This window comes from Danio rerio, chromosome 10 (assembly GCF_052040795.2).
Source record: "Danio rerio strain M-AB ecotype USA chromosome 10, GRCz13ab, whole genome shotgun sequence".
In the NCBI taxonomy this organism is placed as follows: domain Eukaryota; kingdom Metazoa; phylum Chordata; class Actinopteri; order Cypriniformes; family Danionidae; genus Danio; species Danio rerio.
The window spans coordinates 18348313-18367168 of NC_141030.1; the positions used below are offsets into that span (position 1 = coordinate 18348313).

The following is an 18856-nucleotide window of genomic DNA, read 5'->3' on the forward strand; positions in this document are numbered from 1 at the left end:
AGATTTGTCCACCTGTCAGGTTTTAGACCATATGGGGCATAGCTAGTGTATTTAGAAATAACTCCAAATTTTGACCACACTTTGTTAATATTGTTCATTTATTCATTTGCTGGAAATTAGAACTGAATTTAAAAATAGTTTTGAAACAAATATTCACGCTTAACAAACAAAATTAATTATTTATAGGCTAATTGATGTCTGTGCGGTAAGGTTTTCCTATCCACGAGAGCAAAAGCGAAAGTGAACTTACTTTACGCCATGTTAATAGCAATGCGCTTATGGCACGACGCAGCTGGCTCTTAAAGGGAATGGCAGATGAGACTGGTTTATTCTCAAAACACACTTATAACTCATTAGGAAAATAAACCCAACCCTTTTAGACCATGCGCCGCGGCGCAAAGCAGATTTTCCCGTCCTTAAATTTGCAAAAATACATTCTGAAATGCCCTGAAAGCGTTTGCACCCTGCGTTTTGCGCTCTGCGCATGGACCGTCAAAATAGAGCCCTAAAATGGTCGTGCCCAACTGAGTCTGGTTTCTCTCAAGGTTTTTTTTCGTCTATCGTTAAAGTTTTTTTCCCTCTCCGCTGTCGCCACTAGCTTGCATGGTTTGGGATCGGTAGAGCTGCCCATCAATGAATTTGCTCTTCAGTGTTTGGACTCTCAGTAATGATTTTAAACCACCCTGAACTGAACTGAACTGAACTGAACTGAACTGAACCTAAACACTAAAAACTGAACTACACTGATATAATTTACTATGACTATTTATGTGAAGCTGCTTTGACACAATCTACATTGTAAAAGCGCTATACAAATAAAGCTGAATTGAATTTAATTAAACAGAGGTAAGACTTTCTCATACATAGCAGTTGGCTTGGGCATTAGGCTTTACATTATAGACAAAAATAACAGATAAACCAATACTGCAATTCGGTCAATTTTCCAAACAGATAAACATCTAACATGCTTTCACTTTCAAATTTGACATGAAATGCACATTTACCGGAATTTAGGAATGACGCCCTACTCATAATGTTCTCTTCATATTGCCCACCCTACTCATAATGTTCTCTTCATATTGCCCACCCTACTCATAATGTTCTCTTCATATTGCCCACCCTACTCATAATGTTCTCTTCATATTGCCCACCCTACTCATAATGTTCTCTTCATATTGCCCACCCAACTCATAATGTTCTTTTCATATAGCTGTATATATGCCTATTACCCATCCATAAAACACTGTGATTTAGCCTGGCTCAGATCAGTTTGCTTTCTCACTACAATCGATCTACTCCAAAGTTTATTTCAATCGAGGCGAGACCACCTCATTCAGATGATCTCAGACCAATTGTTTTGAAGTGGATCTGAGCGCGATTGCAGGATTCACATTTGCCAAACGAACGCACTAACTGGATAAACACACCAGGTTCCATAACAAAAGAATAAGTGTGAAAGCACCCTCACTACAATGCTCACGTTTCAGCAGCAATAGACCATTGTATTTTAATTGTCTATGGAGCTTTCTAAGATTGCAAAACATTTCCGCTCCTGTCAATATTTAATAGCTACAACAACCGTGACAATCTCTTAAAAAGAACAACTCACAGAGTGAAATACTCTGGATTCTTACCTGATAAGATAAAAAATATAATAATAATAGATGAAAAACCCAAATAGCAACAGGAAACATTGACCACTTCATATACCCTAAGTTTATTGGGTAACGAATTTCATTTGGTATAATTTGTATCTTTATTTTAATCTTATTTTTGCTGGTACGAATACATTTTAGGTGAAGAGACATGCAAATACTTTTTTCAATAAAAAGGGAATTATTAATTCAATTCAAGAGAGCATATTATAACAAATAAAATATAATATTTCTGACAATTTTTTTTTCTTCATGGATTTCATTAATGCAGTATTGCAATACTACATGATATCACAATACTTTAGCTGATATAGTATCCTTACATGAATTAATGGTATCGTGACAACCCAGTCTATAGAATTAAATTTATTACTATCATCATACTGTAAATACATGGTGTAATGAAAATGATTTGTTTTACCTGTGCAGTTTTTCTCATTGGTATCCAGTGCAAATCCACTATCACAGCGACATCTGAAGCTCCCAATGGTGTTCCGACATTTCCCATGGACACAAATGCTTTGGAAAACTTTGCACTCATTAATATCTGATGAAGAGGGAATAGCTCCATTTATAAACTTACTTTATAAATAAATTTTATAACAGAATAACAGTATAATATAACAGTAAAAGCTAAATATTCAAAATCAAAGATCAAAATCTTTTTGACCTTTATAGACAGCTCTGCCAGTGAGCACGTCTCCTTTGTTGGCGAAGCCTGGTCCTCTTGGGCACAGGGTGTCAAACTGCCGAGTACCAGGCTCAGGACATAAGTCACAATCTTTGCCCCAAGCCAAACCCACCGTACAGCAACACATGTCCATGCGGAAGCGTCCTGGTACCGGCTGTGTACACACATCTTCTTCGTAAGTAAGAAAGCACGGCTCTGAACGAACATCTGTTTGGACAAAACAAATAATTTACTCCCATCATTTTGCACAGATTTTTTTAATACTTTATTTTAATAATATCCAAAAAACTTTTTCTATTTTTTGTAATACATTACACTGATAAACGACTGAAATTAAGTTGTTTTTAACATTGTCTTATCCTATTTTATTTAGTTTATTCAGTCTAAAATCTGGGTTCAAGCTTCAAAGGTACATTCATTCATTCATTTTCTTTATGGCTTAATCCCTTTATTAATCAGGGGTTGCCACAGTGGAATGAACCGCCAACTTATCTAGCACGTGTTATTACGCAGCAAATGCCCTTCAAGCTGCAATCCAGCACTGGGATACAACCATACACTCTTCCATTCACTCACATATACAACGGCCAATTTAGCTTATTTACAGTAATTTACCTATACTACATGTCTTTGGACTGTGGGTGAAACCAAAGCACCCAAAGAAAACCCATGCCAACATGAGGAGAACAAGCAAACTCTAAGTGTAAAAAATAAGAGTTGTTTAGAAAAAATTGTGAACCTAGGAGGAAAAATAACAGGGAGAATACAGATGACCATGGCTCAGTTATACCATAGACAAGTTTTGAGCAAAGCTCAGAGAATTCTGTCAGATGATTCCCATACTATGCACCACGAGTTTTATCTTCTGGTATTCGATACAGAACTCCTATTAATAAAAAATATCGGTTTAAACTTTCATTCATCCCCTCAACTGTAAAGTTTTTAAATTTAGGGTAGATTTGCATTGTACAATGTGTTTTTTGTATTATGTGTAATATGCTTGTGTGCTGCAACTAAATCGGGAAATGAATAAAGGAAATGAATGCCCTGGGGGAAATGAATAAAGACTGAGTGACTGACTCCACACAGATGTCAACTGACCCATCCGGGGCTTGAACCAGAGACCTGCTTGCCATGAGGCAACAGCGCTACCCACTGCCCCACTGTGTCACCCCAAAAGTTCATAAAGACACCTAAATCCATATGAATCAAGCAATTATGATCTAATAAAACAACTAAATTACACTTTGAATTATACTTTGACACAAAATTAGGGTGGCTTACCAACACAGAGGCGTCCAGTGACATCCAGTGTGAGGCTTTCTGGGCACTGACATTTAAATGAGCCTCTAGTGTTCACACAGTGTCCATTGTGACACACACCAGGAAACACCTCACATTCATTCACATCTACACAGGGAGAGAGAGGAGAGGTGGGCATTTTTACCTTAGTAAGCTTTATAATTCAAAATCAGAGAAAACAGAGTTTATGTTAAAGTCGTTTCTATGAAACTGTCACCTTCACATGAAGCCCCTCTTGACCGAGCAAATCCTCGTTCGCACACTAGATCTGGACACATAAATAATCACATAGTTAATCACATAAATAATCACGTAAATATATACGGCATGTGAAACAAAGACAATGCAATTATTTGTTAACAAGAATTTTTTTTAATGACAGAAATTCTAAGCAGCATACTTTCTTTAATACTTTAAAACTTTAATACTACTTTCTTTAATACTTATATGAAGTAGTTCTAAAAAATCACTCAAACTAAATCAGCAATAACTAAATTACAGTTATTGCTGTACAGTTATTAAACTAAACTAAATTACAGGATCATGTAATAATAAAAAGTGAAGTTGTGACTGCTGAAAATGTATTAATAAAATCATGACATTACTTTCTTTATTGTATTAATCAAATAAATGCAGCTTTGGTGAGCAAAAAAAAATATTTTAAAGGGGTGGTCCAGTGTGTAACTTTAAAGCTTGCAAAGATGCAAAACAACCCAGGCTCATTCTGAAAACGTAGTCCCATGGACGACTTTTTCGTATCTAAAATGTCTCTCGCGAGTGCCGTTCGCAGCCACGCTGTTCTCGCGTAAACCCACTCTGATTGACTCTGATTGGTCAGCAAACATAATGTGCTGTGATTCGTAGATCGGCTCCACATCACCAGTAAAGCGTCCACGCCTCCACAAGCATACGCTTTGCCTCAGCTGTGTAAATACTGTCAGTCAGAGTAGCTGTTAGCAGTATTCTTTTGAGCCTTTATCAGACAGAAAATTAAAAGGATGACCCTCATGCCTGCTCTCTAAAATGAAATCAAGAATCACATGTGTGCGGGACTGATATTTATTTTTATTTTTCTCTTTCTCTTATTTCTCTGTAATATACAGTGACGCAATTGACAGGAGATTAAAGTGCAAGATGTGGAATGCGACCCACGTAAACTTTGATTGTTCTTTTGTAACATGATTTAGGTGAGCTATCCTGTATTTTTTTCTTAACTCAACGCGTTACACGTCTTTCACATATATTCAGAATAAGCATTTGTAAGTAATATGAACCATTTACATATCTTTTGTGAGTTAATTATCTAAGATGTAGAACAGAAAGAAAGCGGCCGCATTGAGAGACACTGCAGCGCTGATGAAGATTGTGGCTGTTTACAGCAGTTTGACTGATAAATATGAATTTGTAGCTAAATTGTTAGCGGTGGCAAACAGCATTTCCCATTGTTTATATCCTTGCTACAACATACCATTAATGCTACACAATATGCATGTCATCGATCAATTTTAGCAAATAAAAATACTTACAGATTGTGGCTCACAAGTCACAGCTTCTGCTTGTTGGAGTTGCTCCTTTAAGGAGTATTTAACACTGAACTGGAAAAGATTGTGGAAGCTGTCCTTTGTCAAATGCTTGCTATATATTTTTTTATAATTGTCTAATTATAATTAAACTGTAAGCACTTCTGTCTTTGTGTCGTGTCCTTTGGAAGCTAAAATACAGAAACAGAAGAAGCTTTGTGGAAATAGCAGCGTTTGGATGGCATTTTAGCTTTCTCTGCTGTACCATTACAACACCTCTGGCCACGGCCCTTTGCTGTGCAGGGTGTGAGCGCATGGTAAATGCGTGTAACCGGAAACCCTTGTGATCTCACTAGCCTGGATGTATCTTTTTGTAGTCCCCAAAGTTCGCTTTGCTAAGCAAACTCTGTAAAAGCTAATGTCTCCCTTTGCATTGAACTTTAAACATATTACATTCAGAGATGTTGCTTATGTTCACAGCCAAATTACACATCACTTAAAGTTTCAAATTGAATATTGTTGTGAACAATCCCTTTAAAAGCATATATGCTGGAGTATAGTATAGTACTAACCTTGTATTTATTGTTTAGTATTGTAGCTCTGTACAGTAAGAAGCAACGTTTTCATACCAGTTTGACATGGTTCACATGGGCTGCCCCACGCCAATCCTAGTGTGGCACAGCACTGTGATCTCAGTGTAGCTCCGTTGATGTTAACTTCACAACGACCATCCTGAAGAGTTAACCAGCATGAACCCTTCACACTGTCTGTAGAAATAAACCTTCCTTAGCACAATAAAATGCACAGAAATACACCACAGAAAACTGTTTGTTTCTTTTAGTAATGATGGTATTTTTTTAACACAGTGGTCGCAAAATTTAGAGAACAAGCAACAGTTTCCTAAATTTCTAGTTCAATTTGTGCAAGAGTAAAAATTATTTTTTAAGAATATTATATAAATATATTCTGAAAGACAGGTCGATGTTTTAAATATCAAGATGGATAGTTTTCAATGTTTTAAAAAGAACAATGATCAAAATTAGAGAAACACTTTCAAATTCCTCACAGTTATTGAGGTTAATTTGTCATTTCCTTAATTATCCGCTGATCTGGCAACCTAAAAATCAATAATTTTTCTGACTTTGCAAAATAATTAGCTGTTCTAAAGTGAGGTTGTACAGATGAAAACCAAAGTGACCCTTTTAGCCAAATTACAAGAGGTAGGTTGCAGCCAAATCTGTGATTTCTAGAATACTGTATTTTTACTCAAGTCCCTAAAAATCTTCCTCAAAATGAAAATGCGAGGACAGGATGAGGAGAATTTCAATGGAAAATCAGTTCAACAATGAAGCTGAGTTTGCTCACTACTTCACATGTGAAAGGGTAAGGATCTTTATCTTAACATACTGTGTCTCCAAAGTGAAGAAAATTTGAACTGAAAGACCACCAGCAGGGTTGCCAGGTCTAAAAAAAGGCCAACCCAATGACAACTCAAAACCCACCAAAAGGAATGAATAGTTGCCCTTTTTTTCTTGTCCAATCAGAGTTAATTGCTGACATCATTAGTTTGTGATAGAGTTTAAATGTTTAAGTACTGACTCACTTGCATGTATTCCAAAGTCAGTGCCCATTAAGAAACAATTTAGTTTTCATTTTGTATTCCAGATAAAAAAAACATTTTGGTACAAATGTAGCCCCAAAAAATTCACTTCATATTTTTTAAAACTACTGCATTTTCAAGAGCTCAATTATGCAGACAACTGTGACCCTGGCAACACTACTCTGCAGGGACCAAACCTCTTTTGAAAGAATCAAAAGGCCAAATAACCTTCGCTGAAAAGCACTTTGTGTAAAGTGTGCAAAGAAGTAAGTTAAAAGGATGCAGAAGTATTATTGTTTGAAGGAGTTTTGCCTCTTCAAAAAGTACATAGCAAAGTAAATGCAAATATTCCAAGCGGTTCCCCTTCTTTCATCATCCAACCATGACATTTGTTATCAAGCAATTATAGAGGTTTTCCAAAAAAGGGAATTTCCTTGAAAAACAGCATAGTAAAAATAAGATTCTGAAAAATAAACATGACATTATATCTGAAAAATCATGTGTTTACAAAGTGTTATCTATATTTGCCATCCACTGTATTTTTCTTGCATCAACAAGTGAGTAATAGAAGTAAAATGGCCTTGATTTAGGTGTACATGTTTAAATGTATACATTTACCAACACATAAAAGTCCAGTGCTGTCCAGTTTACTTCCTTGTGAACATTCACAGTAGAAAGAGCCTGCACTGTTTTTACACACTCCATTGACGCATGGGCTGCTCACACACTCATTCACATCTGGAAAACAAAATCAATGATGGTTGATCAACTGAAAGGTTATATGATCTGACAATTAAATGAACAGTCCCAAAATACTAAAGATACGTACAGTATACCGCTTGTACCCTATTAAAATGCATATAAAAACTGCATTTGTTTAATAAAAAAAATAGTAAAAACAGTAATATTTTACAAAAGAATACTATTTATTAGTAGTACGGTTCTCTGTTTGAATCTAAAACAAAATGTCATCCATTGTTGTGATGGCAATGCTGAATTTATGAGAGTCATGCTGCACTACCTTTTGGAAATCATTCTGATATGCTTTCTTGGTGTTTGTTATTATTGTAACATCCTGGCCTCTGTTTTTGTTTGTTTTAGTTCAGTGTTTTCATGTCACTTCCTGTCACCTTTGTTAACCCTTATCTTGTTAATCTTTGTGTTAATTGTCTCCACCCCCTCATCAGCTTGTTTAGTTAATGGTTTCCTTTTGTATTTATGCCCTGTTCTCTTAGCCCTTCATTGTCATTAGTTTTAAGTCACTCCCATGATGTCTGCGTGTTTTGTTCGTTGCTTTGTTTAAATTAGAGGTGGGCCGTTAACTGTCTTAACGTGCTGCGTTAAAGTGAGATTTGTATATATTTTTTTTTTTATTTGAACCTGTGTCTATTCCTACTCTGAAATTACCACATCAAACGTGACGTGCTAACATGAATGCATCCCGGGAGGTACGTATTTGTGCAGTTTTTGTTTACGCGAATCCACGAGAGGCCGCTGTGCCATGCTTTTTCGGCTTTCGAACGCCTTTCGGACAAACTGGTTGCGGCAGGAAAGCCCTTCACACGGAGATGAGCTGTCACAGCCGGCGAGCGCGGAGAAAAGGAGTGGCGTCACACCACCCCGTAGCGTTCGCTCGACAAAACGAAATGCGGCCATACGTAACACCAGCCAAGTAAATCGCGGTCTCCAGAAACGTACACGGGGCTACGTTTTCAGAATGAGCTTGGGTTGAGTTTATGCATTCATGTAAAACATATACAATAAATAAAATGGATCGGGTGCTTTTTAAAATGAATGACTGAGAATGAAAGTCGAACCGGTGAACTGTCTAGCAAAAAAGTGCTGTCTGAATCAAATCAGCTGGATGCCCTTCTGGATCTTTCACTTACATATGTAATGTAGTTATTTGCATTAATAGACAACAATATAATACAACTGTTCAAATGAAGTGCTTTCATGTAAGAGTTTCCTGTATTTTTGGGTGACTTTAACCGCAGTTCGGCTGTTTCACCTTCACTCACGAACATTTCATTCATGCCCCCGTGACAAATTGGGGTATTAGATGCAAATAAGAAGTAAGGACTGGTGAGAGTGTTATAAAATATAATAACGTACAGTGAATGGAAAGAAAAAACTTCTTCATTTCGCAGTGTGTGTGTGAGTGTGAGTGTGTGTGTGTGTGTGTGTGTGTCCTTGACTGACAGCCGTGTGTGTGGATCTTGTCAAAAAAAATATGGCGCAAAGTCCTTTATGACGGTAATAGTTTGACTGCGGTGTTTACTTCAATAATGCCACTAATATATGCATACTCCACATCTTAGTTCCATTTCTGTTTGGTTCAGTTATGACTTTAGTCGGATTTAGGTGATCAAAAATCACTGTTTCGAGTTTATGTAGGCCTACAGTTCAAAATTGATGTTTAACCGAATAAACAGTTTGTAAACACAAGTACATCTTATTGAACATCATTTATTTTCATCACCAATTATCATAGTAGAACAGTCTCTAAAGCAGTTTGTGATGCATTTTGGAAACAGGAGATGAGCCCCTGGTCTAATGCGCCACCTGGCTTGAGAAACCCGTTCTTAAAGACTTACTTTTAGTCAATATTTGGGTAGCACACATAATCTGAATGCCTTCAGCAGAATTCAAATGAGCTATTTTAATCTAGATTAATTTCTAGACTACAGTGAGATTAATCTAGATTAAAAAACTAATCTATGCCTACATATAGTTTAAATATTTGTTGGCAGCATTCTTGTTTTTTTGTTTTTTTTTAAAAACATTCTTTTATTCAGTAAAATACATTTTAAAGTGATCAAACTTGACAGCAAAAATACTTAATGTTATAAAAGATTTCAAATAAAAATATATAATGGTGTCCACAAAAATATAAAGAAGCCCAATTTTTAATTGATAACAATAAGAAAATGTTTCAGTATATTAGAATGATTTCTGATTATGTGGTACTGAAAATTGAAGTACTGACACCTAAAAACTAGCAAGGTTTGCTGTCAGAGGAATAAATGAAAAAACAGTTATTTTAAACTAACAATGTCACAAAATATTACTTTGTTATTAAATCAAAAATTTAATTTGTTATTGAATCAGAACTGAATGCAATTTATTTAATCAGTATTAATAAAATAAATACAGCCTTGATAAGCCTTTTTTCAAAAACTTTTAAGAAATCTATTTTAAAAAGCTGTTATGTTAATCCATTTTCCAATACATGTTAGGGCATGTAAGGCCTGTCTTGTTTTAAGTGGAACACTGTAAACACCTGCCTCTGGAATTTATAGCATGTTTCCACATAGGCAGAAACTGAAGGGGAAAAAACGTAAAGTGACAAGAATCTGTGTGATCTCAGAAGCTCTTGATACTGACCCTCACATGTCTCTGTGTCATGTCTGAAGATGAACCCCGCCGGGCAGGTGCAACTGTAGCTTCCTGGAACATTCCGGCACAGGCCATTATCACAGAGGAGACTGTTCACCACACATTCATCAATATCTGCAAACAGAGGACGCTGCGTCATTATGAGACACATTGGAAAACATCTTGACTTTTTCACGTCAAATATTTGTCTATATGTCAAACGACAACTTTATTTTAAATGTACAGGAATGTTAATTATGTTAATAATGTTAATTAGAAACTATAGAGTCAGTTGAAATTTAAAAGATTAAAAGGTTTAGTTCACCAAAAAAAATAAAAATAAATAATTACAGTAAGTTAAGTCTGAATAATTATACTTTTATATTATATATATATTTTTTAAAATATTTCTCAAATGATGCTTAACAAAGCAAGGAAATTTTTACAGTATGTCTGATAATATTTTTTCTTCTTATTTGTTTTATTTCAGCTAGAATAAAAGCTGTTTTGAATTTTTTAAAAAACATTTCAAGGTCAATATTTTAGCCCCTTTAAGCTATATTTTTTGATAGTAAACAGAACAAACCATCGTTAAGCAACAACTTGCCTAATTACCTTATCCTGCCTAGTTAACCTAATTAACCTAGTTAAGCCTTTAAATGTCACTTTAAGCTGTATAGTAGTGTCTTGAAAATATCTAGTAAAATATTATTTACTGTCATCATGGCAAAGATAAAATAAATCAGTTATTAGAAATGAGTTATTAAAAATATTATGTTTAGAAATGTGTTGAAAAAATCTCTCCGTTAAAGAGCCCATATTTTGGGTTTTTTGAAAACCCCCTTCCATGTAGTGTGTAACACAGCTCTAAGTGAAGTGAAGTATCCAGCTAAGGCTTAAATCTGAAAGAGTACAGTGTTTAAACCTGTTGATTCATTTATAAAAGAGTCGACTCATAGTGCTTCAAACGAGTCGTCTTGATAACGAGTCATTAGGTGTTTCGCCATGACGTACTAACGAAACCAAGTTATTCACGTGCACGCGCAAACCCGGGAGATTTGAAACCTGCGGCCCTGCCCTCTGACACAGAAACCCAGACACACACACACCCACAAACACACACACACAAACATGCCGGTCGATTGAAGTCACACTGCAGATGGATATTATCGAGTCTCTACCCAAAGATGAAACCCCTTCATTATAACCAAGCAGTCGGAAACTACTGGAAACTTCTGGAAACTACATTATATAAAGAATACTTCATCGGCGTTTGTTAAAGGAAGGATCAGTAAAGAGTAACTTACTGATGGACGTCAGGATGGATTTTTCTTCCTCCATTTCTCAAGTGTAAGTATGTGCGATTTAAGTTGTTGCCTCGTTGACTCTAGCTTGCAAATGTATTTAGTTGTGATTTGTTACTTGTAACCGAGTGTACTGTATCAGGTTAACTCGCTATATTCTCATATCGCGTGTAAAGCCACGTTAAAAACGCGAAGCGTGCTGCTTTGTTTACGGAGCTACGTGGAGGAGGAGTAGTGTGTGTGTGTGTGTGCGTGCGTGTATGTGTGTGTGTGCGCTGTCGTCCGGAGGTATGTGTGTGTGTTTGTGTGTGTGTGTGCGCGCGCGTTGTCATCTGGAGGTGTGTGTGTGTTTTTGTGTGTGTGCGCGCACGCGCAAGGACGAGGGCAATATGTGTGTGTGTGTGTGTGTGTGTGTGTGTTTCTGTGAAAAGAGCAGAGTGAGACAAGCTAGGAGATCTCTTCGCCAGTTCTTGGAGTTTTTGCTCAATAAAATAGTTAGTCGTCTGTATTTTCAAGGCCATCGTCTGTATTTACATTGACCCACTGGCAGCTAAAATCCCGCCTACACTATCGAGCGTGTATAAACTGTGACTACTTTTATATTGCTGATTAGCTGTTTGGCATTTCACTCTCTCACTGAAGGCAGTCGACCAATCGCAACAGACTGTCATCGGTCCAATCAGCGCAGATTAGCTTCGCGCTAAAGAGGGGTTTGGGAACAAATGAATCACTGGACGATTCATACGGGAGTCGCTGTAATAATTAGGTAAAAATAAATGCAGATTATAAGACCATGAAAGTGCTTTTTGACCTTGCATGCATATTAGACTGTTTCTTACATGCTGATCAAGGACAGCTGTTGCCCATTGGAAAAGGGATAATTAACACACGCCGTCAAAGAAGACGGGAAAGCACAACTACACTGTAAAACCCAGAAGGTTAAGGCAACTCAAACAAGTTGAGGAAACCGATTGCAGCAAACCATTTAAGTTCAAAAACTAGTCCAAATGAATACTTTGAACTTAATCCATTTGCGTAAATGAAGCAGTCTGGGCACAGTAAAACCTGATAAATGAAAAGAACTCAATCCAACTGAATACTGTAAAACTCAATTAAGTTAAGTCAACTCAGACCATAAACTGATTGCAACAAACTATTTGAGTTAAAAAAAAAAAAACAAATATATATGAGTACTGTGAACTTACTTTATTTAAGTTGAAGTAATGAGACATTTCATTAACACTGAGTTCAAAACTCAGAGAAGAATGAGAAGAATTAACTTTCAGTAAATTTTGAGTTAACTACACTCATTTCATTTGATTTAACTGTTGGGTTTTACAGTGTAGGAGGATGACAGCAAGAACTACGCTGACTCCTACCTTATCTACTGGGCATCCTCACTGGCACTCCACCCAACCACCGGACCCCTTTTAGTCACAGAACTCACTGCCCTGCACATCCCAGTGCACCTTTTCCTTGCTCCACTCCCTTAATAGACACCCTTACAGGGGTTTTCACTGCATCTTTGTGTCGGTGGAATCTCTCACCTGCGACACCGGCTACTGTTACTCAAAAACAAATTCTGTATAATTTTGCACATATTAAAATAATTAACAGAACCTAAATGATTTTATACTGTAAATGCATTTTAACATAGAAATAAATTCACTAGTTCAGCACAAAAAAAACAAGAAAATTATATTTTAAAAGAAATGTATCAAAATGTAATTTTTGATGGGAAAACTTAAGCAAAGTAGTAAACGATCAAAAGAAAATCGGCACACTGCCACTTTAGCTCTAAGGGGCAGTGTGCCAATTTTCTTTTGATCTTTTGCTACTTTGTTTATTTTTGATCGAGCACCTGCCTTTGAGATTTTTAGATGTGCGCACATTTCTGTTTTGTTTGCTCTAGTCTAGAAAACTTAAGCACACATCTGTAAAGGTTATACAAAAATGTATTTTAATTAACATTTATACATTTTTTAAGTGATATTCCGAGATTTTATTAAGGCAGCAAATATGTATTAGTCTGGCATTTATTTTCCATCGGCTCTGGTATTTGTAAAGCCAAAATCAACAATATGCAGCATAAGCGATATAAAGATGGAAACAGGATAATAGAGAAAGGTTGATTACACTTAAATGTCATTTAAATGTTAATAATATTTGGTTCTAAATTAAGTAAATAAGATTTACAAATATTTGAATGTAAAAATGATTCAACTGTATTCAGGAACTGTGTATATTCATCAATTTACTCAATTCATGGGGTATATTTAATTTCACTATGTAAAATGTTATTAAAATGTACTCAAATTTTAAATTATAAAATCAGTGGCGCAGTAGGTAGTGCTGTCGCCTCACAGCAAGAAGGTCGCTGGGTCGCTGGTTCAAGCCTTGGCTCAGTTGCTGTTTCTGTGTGGAGTTTGCATGTTCGCCCTGCATTCGTGTGGGTTTCCTCCAGGTGCTCCGGTTTCAACCACATTCCAAAGACATGCGGTAAAGGTGAATTGGGTAGGCTAAATTGTCCATAGTGAATGAGTGTGTGTATGATGGGTTGCGGCTAGGAGGGCATCCGCTGAGTAAAAATGTGCTGAATAAGTTGGCAGTTCATTCTGCTGTGGCGAACCTGGATTAATAAAGGGACTAAGCCGACAAGAAAATGAATGAATGGATAAAAATCGTTGACCAACAAACTGGCTTAGCTTATTTTGTACATTTCAATCGAAAGATGAGACAAATCCCACATTTACCATTGGGTGTAAATGAAAATCTCCCTCTTTCAATGAAAACACATCTTAATACAGGTGTAAATAGGGCCTGTGTGATGCACACTAAAATTGTCACTTGTCAACTAAATTTGATTTGTACAGGCTTGAATTCTTAAATCAATCCTGACAGCTCATGGTAGTAACTTGTAAGTAATTATATTAAATGTCAACTGACCTAAACAGTTTCTGCCGCTCTGGTCACTTTCATAGCCAATGTTACAGATGCAGCGGAAATTTCCTCGGAGATTCTCACACACTCCATTTGAGCAGATATCCGGATCCAGAGCGCACTCATTAATGTCTGCCTCACAAATAAATAAAATAAATTATCAAAAGAATCACTTAAAAAGACACGTCATATTCACTAATGTGACAAATGGTATATTTTAAGCAAAGTTTTAGTAGATTAAGAACAATATAGATTCAAAGCTATACATCATTCACATGCTTACTTTGTAAATAGTTGAAAACAGAAACTGCACATCATGCAAACACTCAACTTTAGCTTCTTGGTCAAAGTACTTGTTTAAATTAGATGAAACAACAAAATTCTAATGTTTTTCTTGAGACACCTTAATTATTTTATGTTTAATCCAGTTAAATTTATAAAAAATATTAGGGTAACTTAATCAATCTGTGTTGAAACATGTTGGAATTGTGTGCAACCCAGCATTTTTTTCAGTAAACAACAGAGAATTACGCACACAAGCACACTTAAAAATTAAGGTTCTTTATTGGCATTGATGGTTCAACGAATAAAAAAACATGAAAAACATTAAAAACCTTAGTGCCTTTCCAAAAGAATATATAAAGCTCAGATGTTTGAAAACGTTAACTAGTTTAGCTGACTCTTCTTTTTAAGGTTTTTTTAGTACAACCATGTAAAACTTTGACTTATGAGTAAAGCCAGACAGAATCTGCGGACATGTTTTTGCTATTTCTGTGCAGAATTTTGTGAACTAAAAACTAAAAACTTAATACATGAACTCCAAAATAATAAATTTTTAACTGTTATTTAATGTTTACAATGCAAATCCAATTAGATCCACTTATTTGGTAAACAAAACATGTCTCATATAATATATCGATCTAAAAGACAGAAAATATTACTTTACAAACTGTATTGTAGGTAAATCATATAAACATTTTCATATTAGTCAATAATGTTAGTGAAATACATTTTAAAACTGAATAAATATAATTTTACACACATTTACACAAGTAAATAAATAGACTCAATCATGGGCTAAGAATCTGCAGAAATCTGCAGATTTCTGCGCGTACAGATTCCGTGTGGGCCTACTTATGATGAGTTATGTCAAAACATTCAATCCAGATAAGTTAACATAACTAATATATAATTAAGTTATTTAAAGTGAAGAAGCTCCGTTAGATAATACAAATGTTCCCCAGACAACGATTTCTGGGTCTTTTTCATACCCCTCGGTTTCGAGTGTGGTCCTGAAAAATCTATCTAGCTATCTAGGGCTATCTAGCTCTTCGCCTTCAAGCTAAAAAGAATTGGACAGCCCTACCCGTGAAATATGTGTTGCATGTGTGTATGACTTGAACACGTGAAGGTAAGGGAAAGAGCTAAGGGGTAGAATTGGGATTGGGCCATAATAACATGATAATATGATATCAAAACTTGATATGATAAATACCTTTGCCATCAGCAGAAAATCCAACACCGCTCGCACACAAGACCTGAAACTCAGCTAGAAGAGTGAGGGAACAAACATCACAGTGATAATTAATCCCTCATATATATATAAAATTAGAATACCCTTTAGAGATTTATTTAAACTCAGGGAATCAGTCTGCATCAAGTCAGTTGAGTAATCTACTACGAATATAAAAACAATCAGTGTGACCAATTCTGAGAATTATTAGACATTAGAGATGATAGAAACAACAAATGCATAAGTGTTAACCTACTGTGCCCCTTTTTACAAGACGTAAAATAAGTCTCTGATGTCTCTAGAATGTCATCTTAAAGTTTCAGCTCAAAAAAACACACAAATAATGTTTTATAACTCTTTAAAACTGAATAACAAAACGAGATGGTGGCAGGAGATGGGGTCTGAAATACGGAAGAATCCCGGAAAAAATTAGAGCCAGCCTCTAATGGTAAAAAAATAATTAATTAAAATTTTTTAATTACAAGTTTTATTTTTACTTTGATTGATTGACATGTACACTGGGAAAATGTCAATCAAAGTAAAAATAAAACTTGTAATTAAAAAAAATGAATTAATTATTTTTTTACCATTAGAGGCTGGCTATATTCCCACACTGTTACCACACAGCTGTGCTTAAACCTTTTATAAAAGTGTTTTTTTTATAATAGGTCCCCTTTAATAAAAAAATTGTTCTGATAGAATGCATACTAGACAGTCAACAGAACTATTTATACATATCGTCTGCTTGTTTATAGATCCTACAATAAAGCAGAGCTGGTCTTGCAGCATCGGTATTTTCCATATGTCCTTAATTTTGGTTTGGATCTCCTCCCAAAACTCTCTCATTAGGAGTAGCAATGCATGAAAAATCAACAGTCTCAAGGGAAGAATTAAGGCCCATGTTTAGAAACTTTGTAAAAACTGTGTGCTTGACTCCCATATGCCACAACACACGACTCATTCCGAAATTGTGGGTGGATTTCAAGAATTTTCCAATAATTTTCCTTAAACTGGAATGACATATTACAAGCGTATAATTTACAGTAAAGCGAAACCCATAATTACTGTAAAATGCCACAAAAAGCTGAAATGTGATAGGCAACATTTGATTAGGTTATTAATTGTAACCGATTTAACCATAACATAAGAACGGACACAAAATATTTATTTTCTAACTGAAATAACAAATAAAACAGAAAATATTTACTTAATTTGACTTAATTTATTATCATTGCAGATGAATGTTTGATTCAGGTGGCGAAAATCGACAAAAATAAGTATAGTGTGAACATTTTAGTTAATATTTATAAGATAATTTGTGTTATTATTTAAAACTAATAGATTTATCTTGGAGATGCCAAACATGCCCACAATTCACCCACATGGAAAATCTTTAAAACTGACGGTATCATATGTATCCTAGACATAAATGAATCAACATGGGTAGTAGCTGTACCTGAGTGTTTGGCAGGGCAGGGATGGCAGGGTTCACCGAAGGCATAGTCAGGGTTGGCACAGCAGCACTGTGACTTGGTGACAGCACGCTGGAAGGGTCGTAAACACAAACCTCTTTTTACAGCCCCATAACAGGTGCTACGCATGTGTGTGTCTGCAACAAAAATATGCAAGGAAGATGGTCAAAACTATACCACATTGCTACGGGAAACACAACAGAAACAAAAAACACCTCCCTAGAACCACAAATATAGCTACAGAAAACTTCACTGAACATTTCCAAAAAATATTTGAATAATTGTGTTCTGCAAAGTATTTTACTCTGCAGTCTATTATATACTGTTTTATTAGTTTATTGTAAATGCACAGTGTTAAGTTCTAAGACGTATCTTTTGGTGTGCACAATGTGCTTTGTGTTTTCCCTCTCTCTCTCTCTCTCTGTGTGTGTTTTTCTCTCTCTCCCTGCAGGAAACTTTGTCCACCTGGTAGCGATCATTGGATCTTTCCCGTGATTGGCTGTTGGGAGAGGAGAGAGAGTATTTAACCTGAGCTGCACTTCAAACCAGTGTTGGTGGTGACAAGTGTTGGTGCAGTGGCTAAGCTCTTCTCCAGACCTGTTGTCCGTTAGAGGTTTAATCATGTGATTTAGCTTAATTAGCTCCTGTGTGGTGAAGCTATTGGAGTCAGACTTCAACTTTCAATGATCTTCTTGTTAACATCTAATTAGTGATGGTGAAATGAAGCTTTCTGAACCAGTGAAGCGCTTGACCCAATTGTTTCGGAAAAAGGTTCGTTATTCGAAGTAGTAATGTGCGGATCGATACTAAAATATCGATATCTCCGATACCTGCTTTGTGTGTTGTAGAATCGATTATCTTATTAATATATCGATATTTCAGTCATTTATATGTACTAATATGTAGTTTACTGGAAAAGAAATAAAGCGGAAAGTAACCACAATTACCCTAGTTTATCTGAATAATGTAAACTTAGGCGGAACTACTTGTTCTTCCGCCTGCCAAGTCATGTTCTTAATCTGGCCCTGTACAACTGCAGATTGCGCTAGCTTGATACTCAATCCGCTGGCACATGTTGTCAGTCATGCTATCATTGGATGTGGGTGACCGAAGCGAAGTTATGTACGGAGCTACTTCACTTCCAGAAACTCAAAACGATGCTGTTTGTGACACAGACAGACATTGCTTGCAGAGTCCTTAGGTGCAGCAGGCAGGCACTATCCAGGTATAGAGGGAGAACATGTGGCGATGTAGCTGTATTTTTGGGGCTTGGGTTTTTTGTGACAATGATAAAACTAAAGAAAAAGGTTCAAAATCTTCTTAATATGTCACCAAACTGAAAGGTGTAAATGTTTATTGTTTTATGCTAGGATGTTCAGGCAGAGGTTTTTAGATAAACATGCTCAGATGCGGTCAATAAATATGTAAGTTGGCTATTTTTTTTGTATAATTCTTAATCAATAAACAAGAATAACACGTAA

At 35.9% G+C, this 18856-nt stretch overlaps 1 protein-coding gene across 11 annotated transcripts in view; it reads right to left on the reverse strand.

Annotated features, from left to right (window-relative positions):
* The window catches only part of fbn2 (fibrillin 2), a 168163-nt gene that overhangs the window by 95408 nt on the left and 53899 nt on the right, over positions 1-18856 (reverse strand). For 9 of the 11 annotated variants that reach the window (XR_015500924.1, XR_015500923.1, XR_015500921.1 and 6 more), the window contains 10 exons: positions 17360-17512; positions 15886-15939; positions 14397-14522; positions 10156-10281; positions 7387-7506; positions 5798-5935; positions 3866-3916; positions 3631-3756; positions 2326-2553; positions 2077-2202 (listed from right to left, as the gene is read on the reverse strand). Coding sequence is in view for 7 of the 11 variants with exons in the window: in XM_087270314.1 (XP_087126440.1) it covers positions 2077-2202; positions 2326-2553; positions 3631-3756; positions 3866-3916; positions 5798-5935; positions 7387-7506; positions 10156-10281; positions 14397-14522; positions 15886-15939; positions 17360-17512 (1248 nt within the window). In the remaining 4 variants the exon portion in view is untranslated. Of the gene's footprint in view, positions 1-2076; positions 2203-2325; positions 2554-3630; positions 3757-3865; positions 3917-5797; positions 5936-7386; positions 7507-10155; positions 10282-14396; positions 14527-15885; positions 15940-17359; positions 17547-18856 lie in introns of those variants that run through there. The other 2 variants (XM_087270316.1, XM_087270317.1) reach the window with 2 other exon arrangements.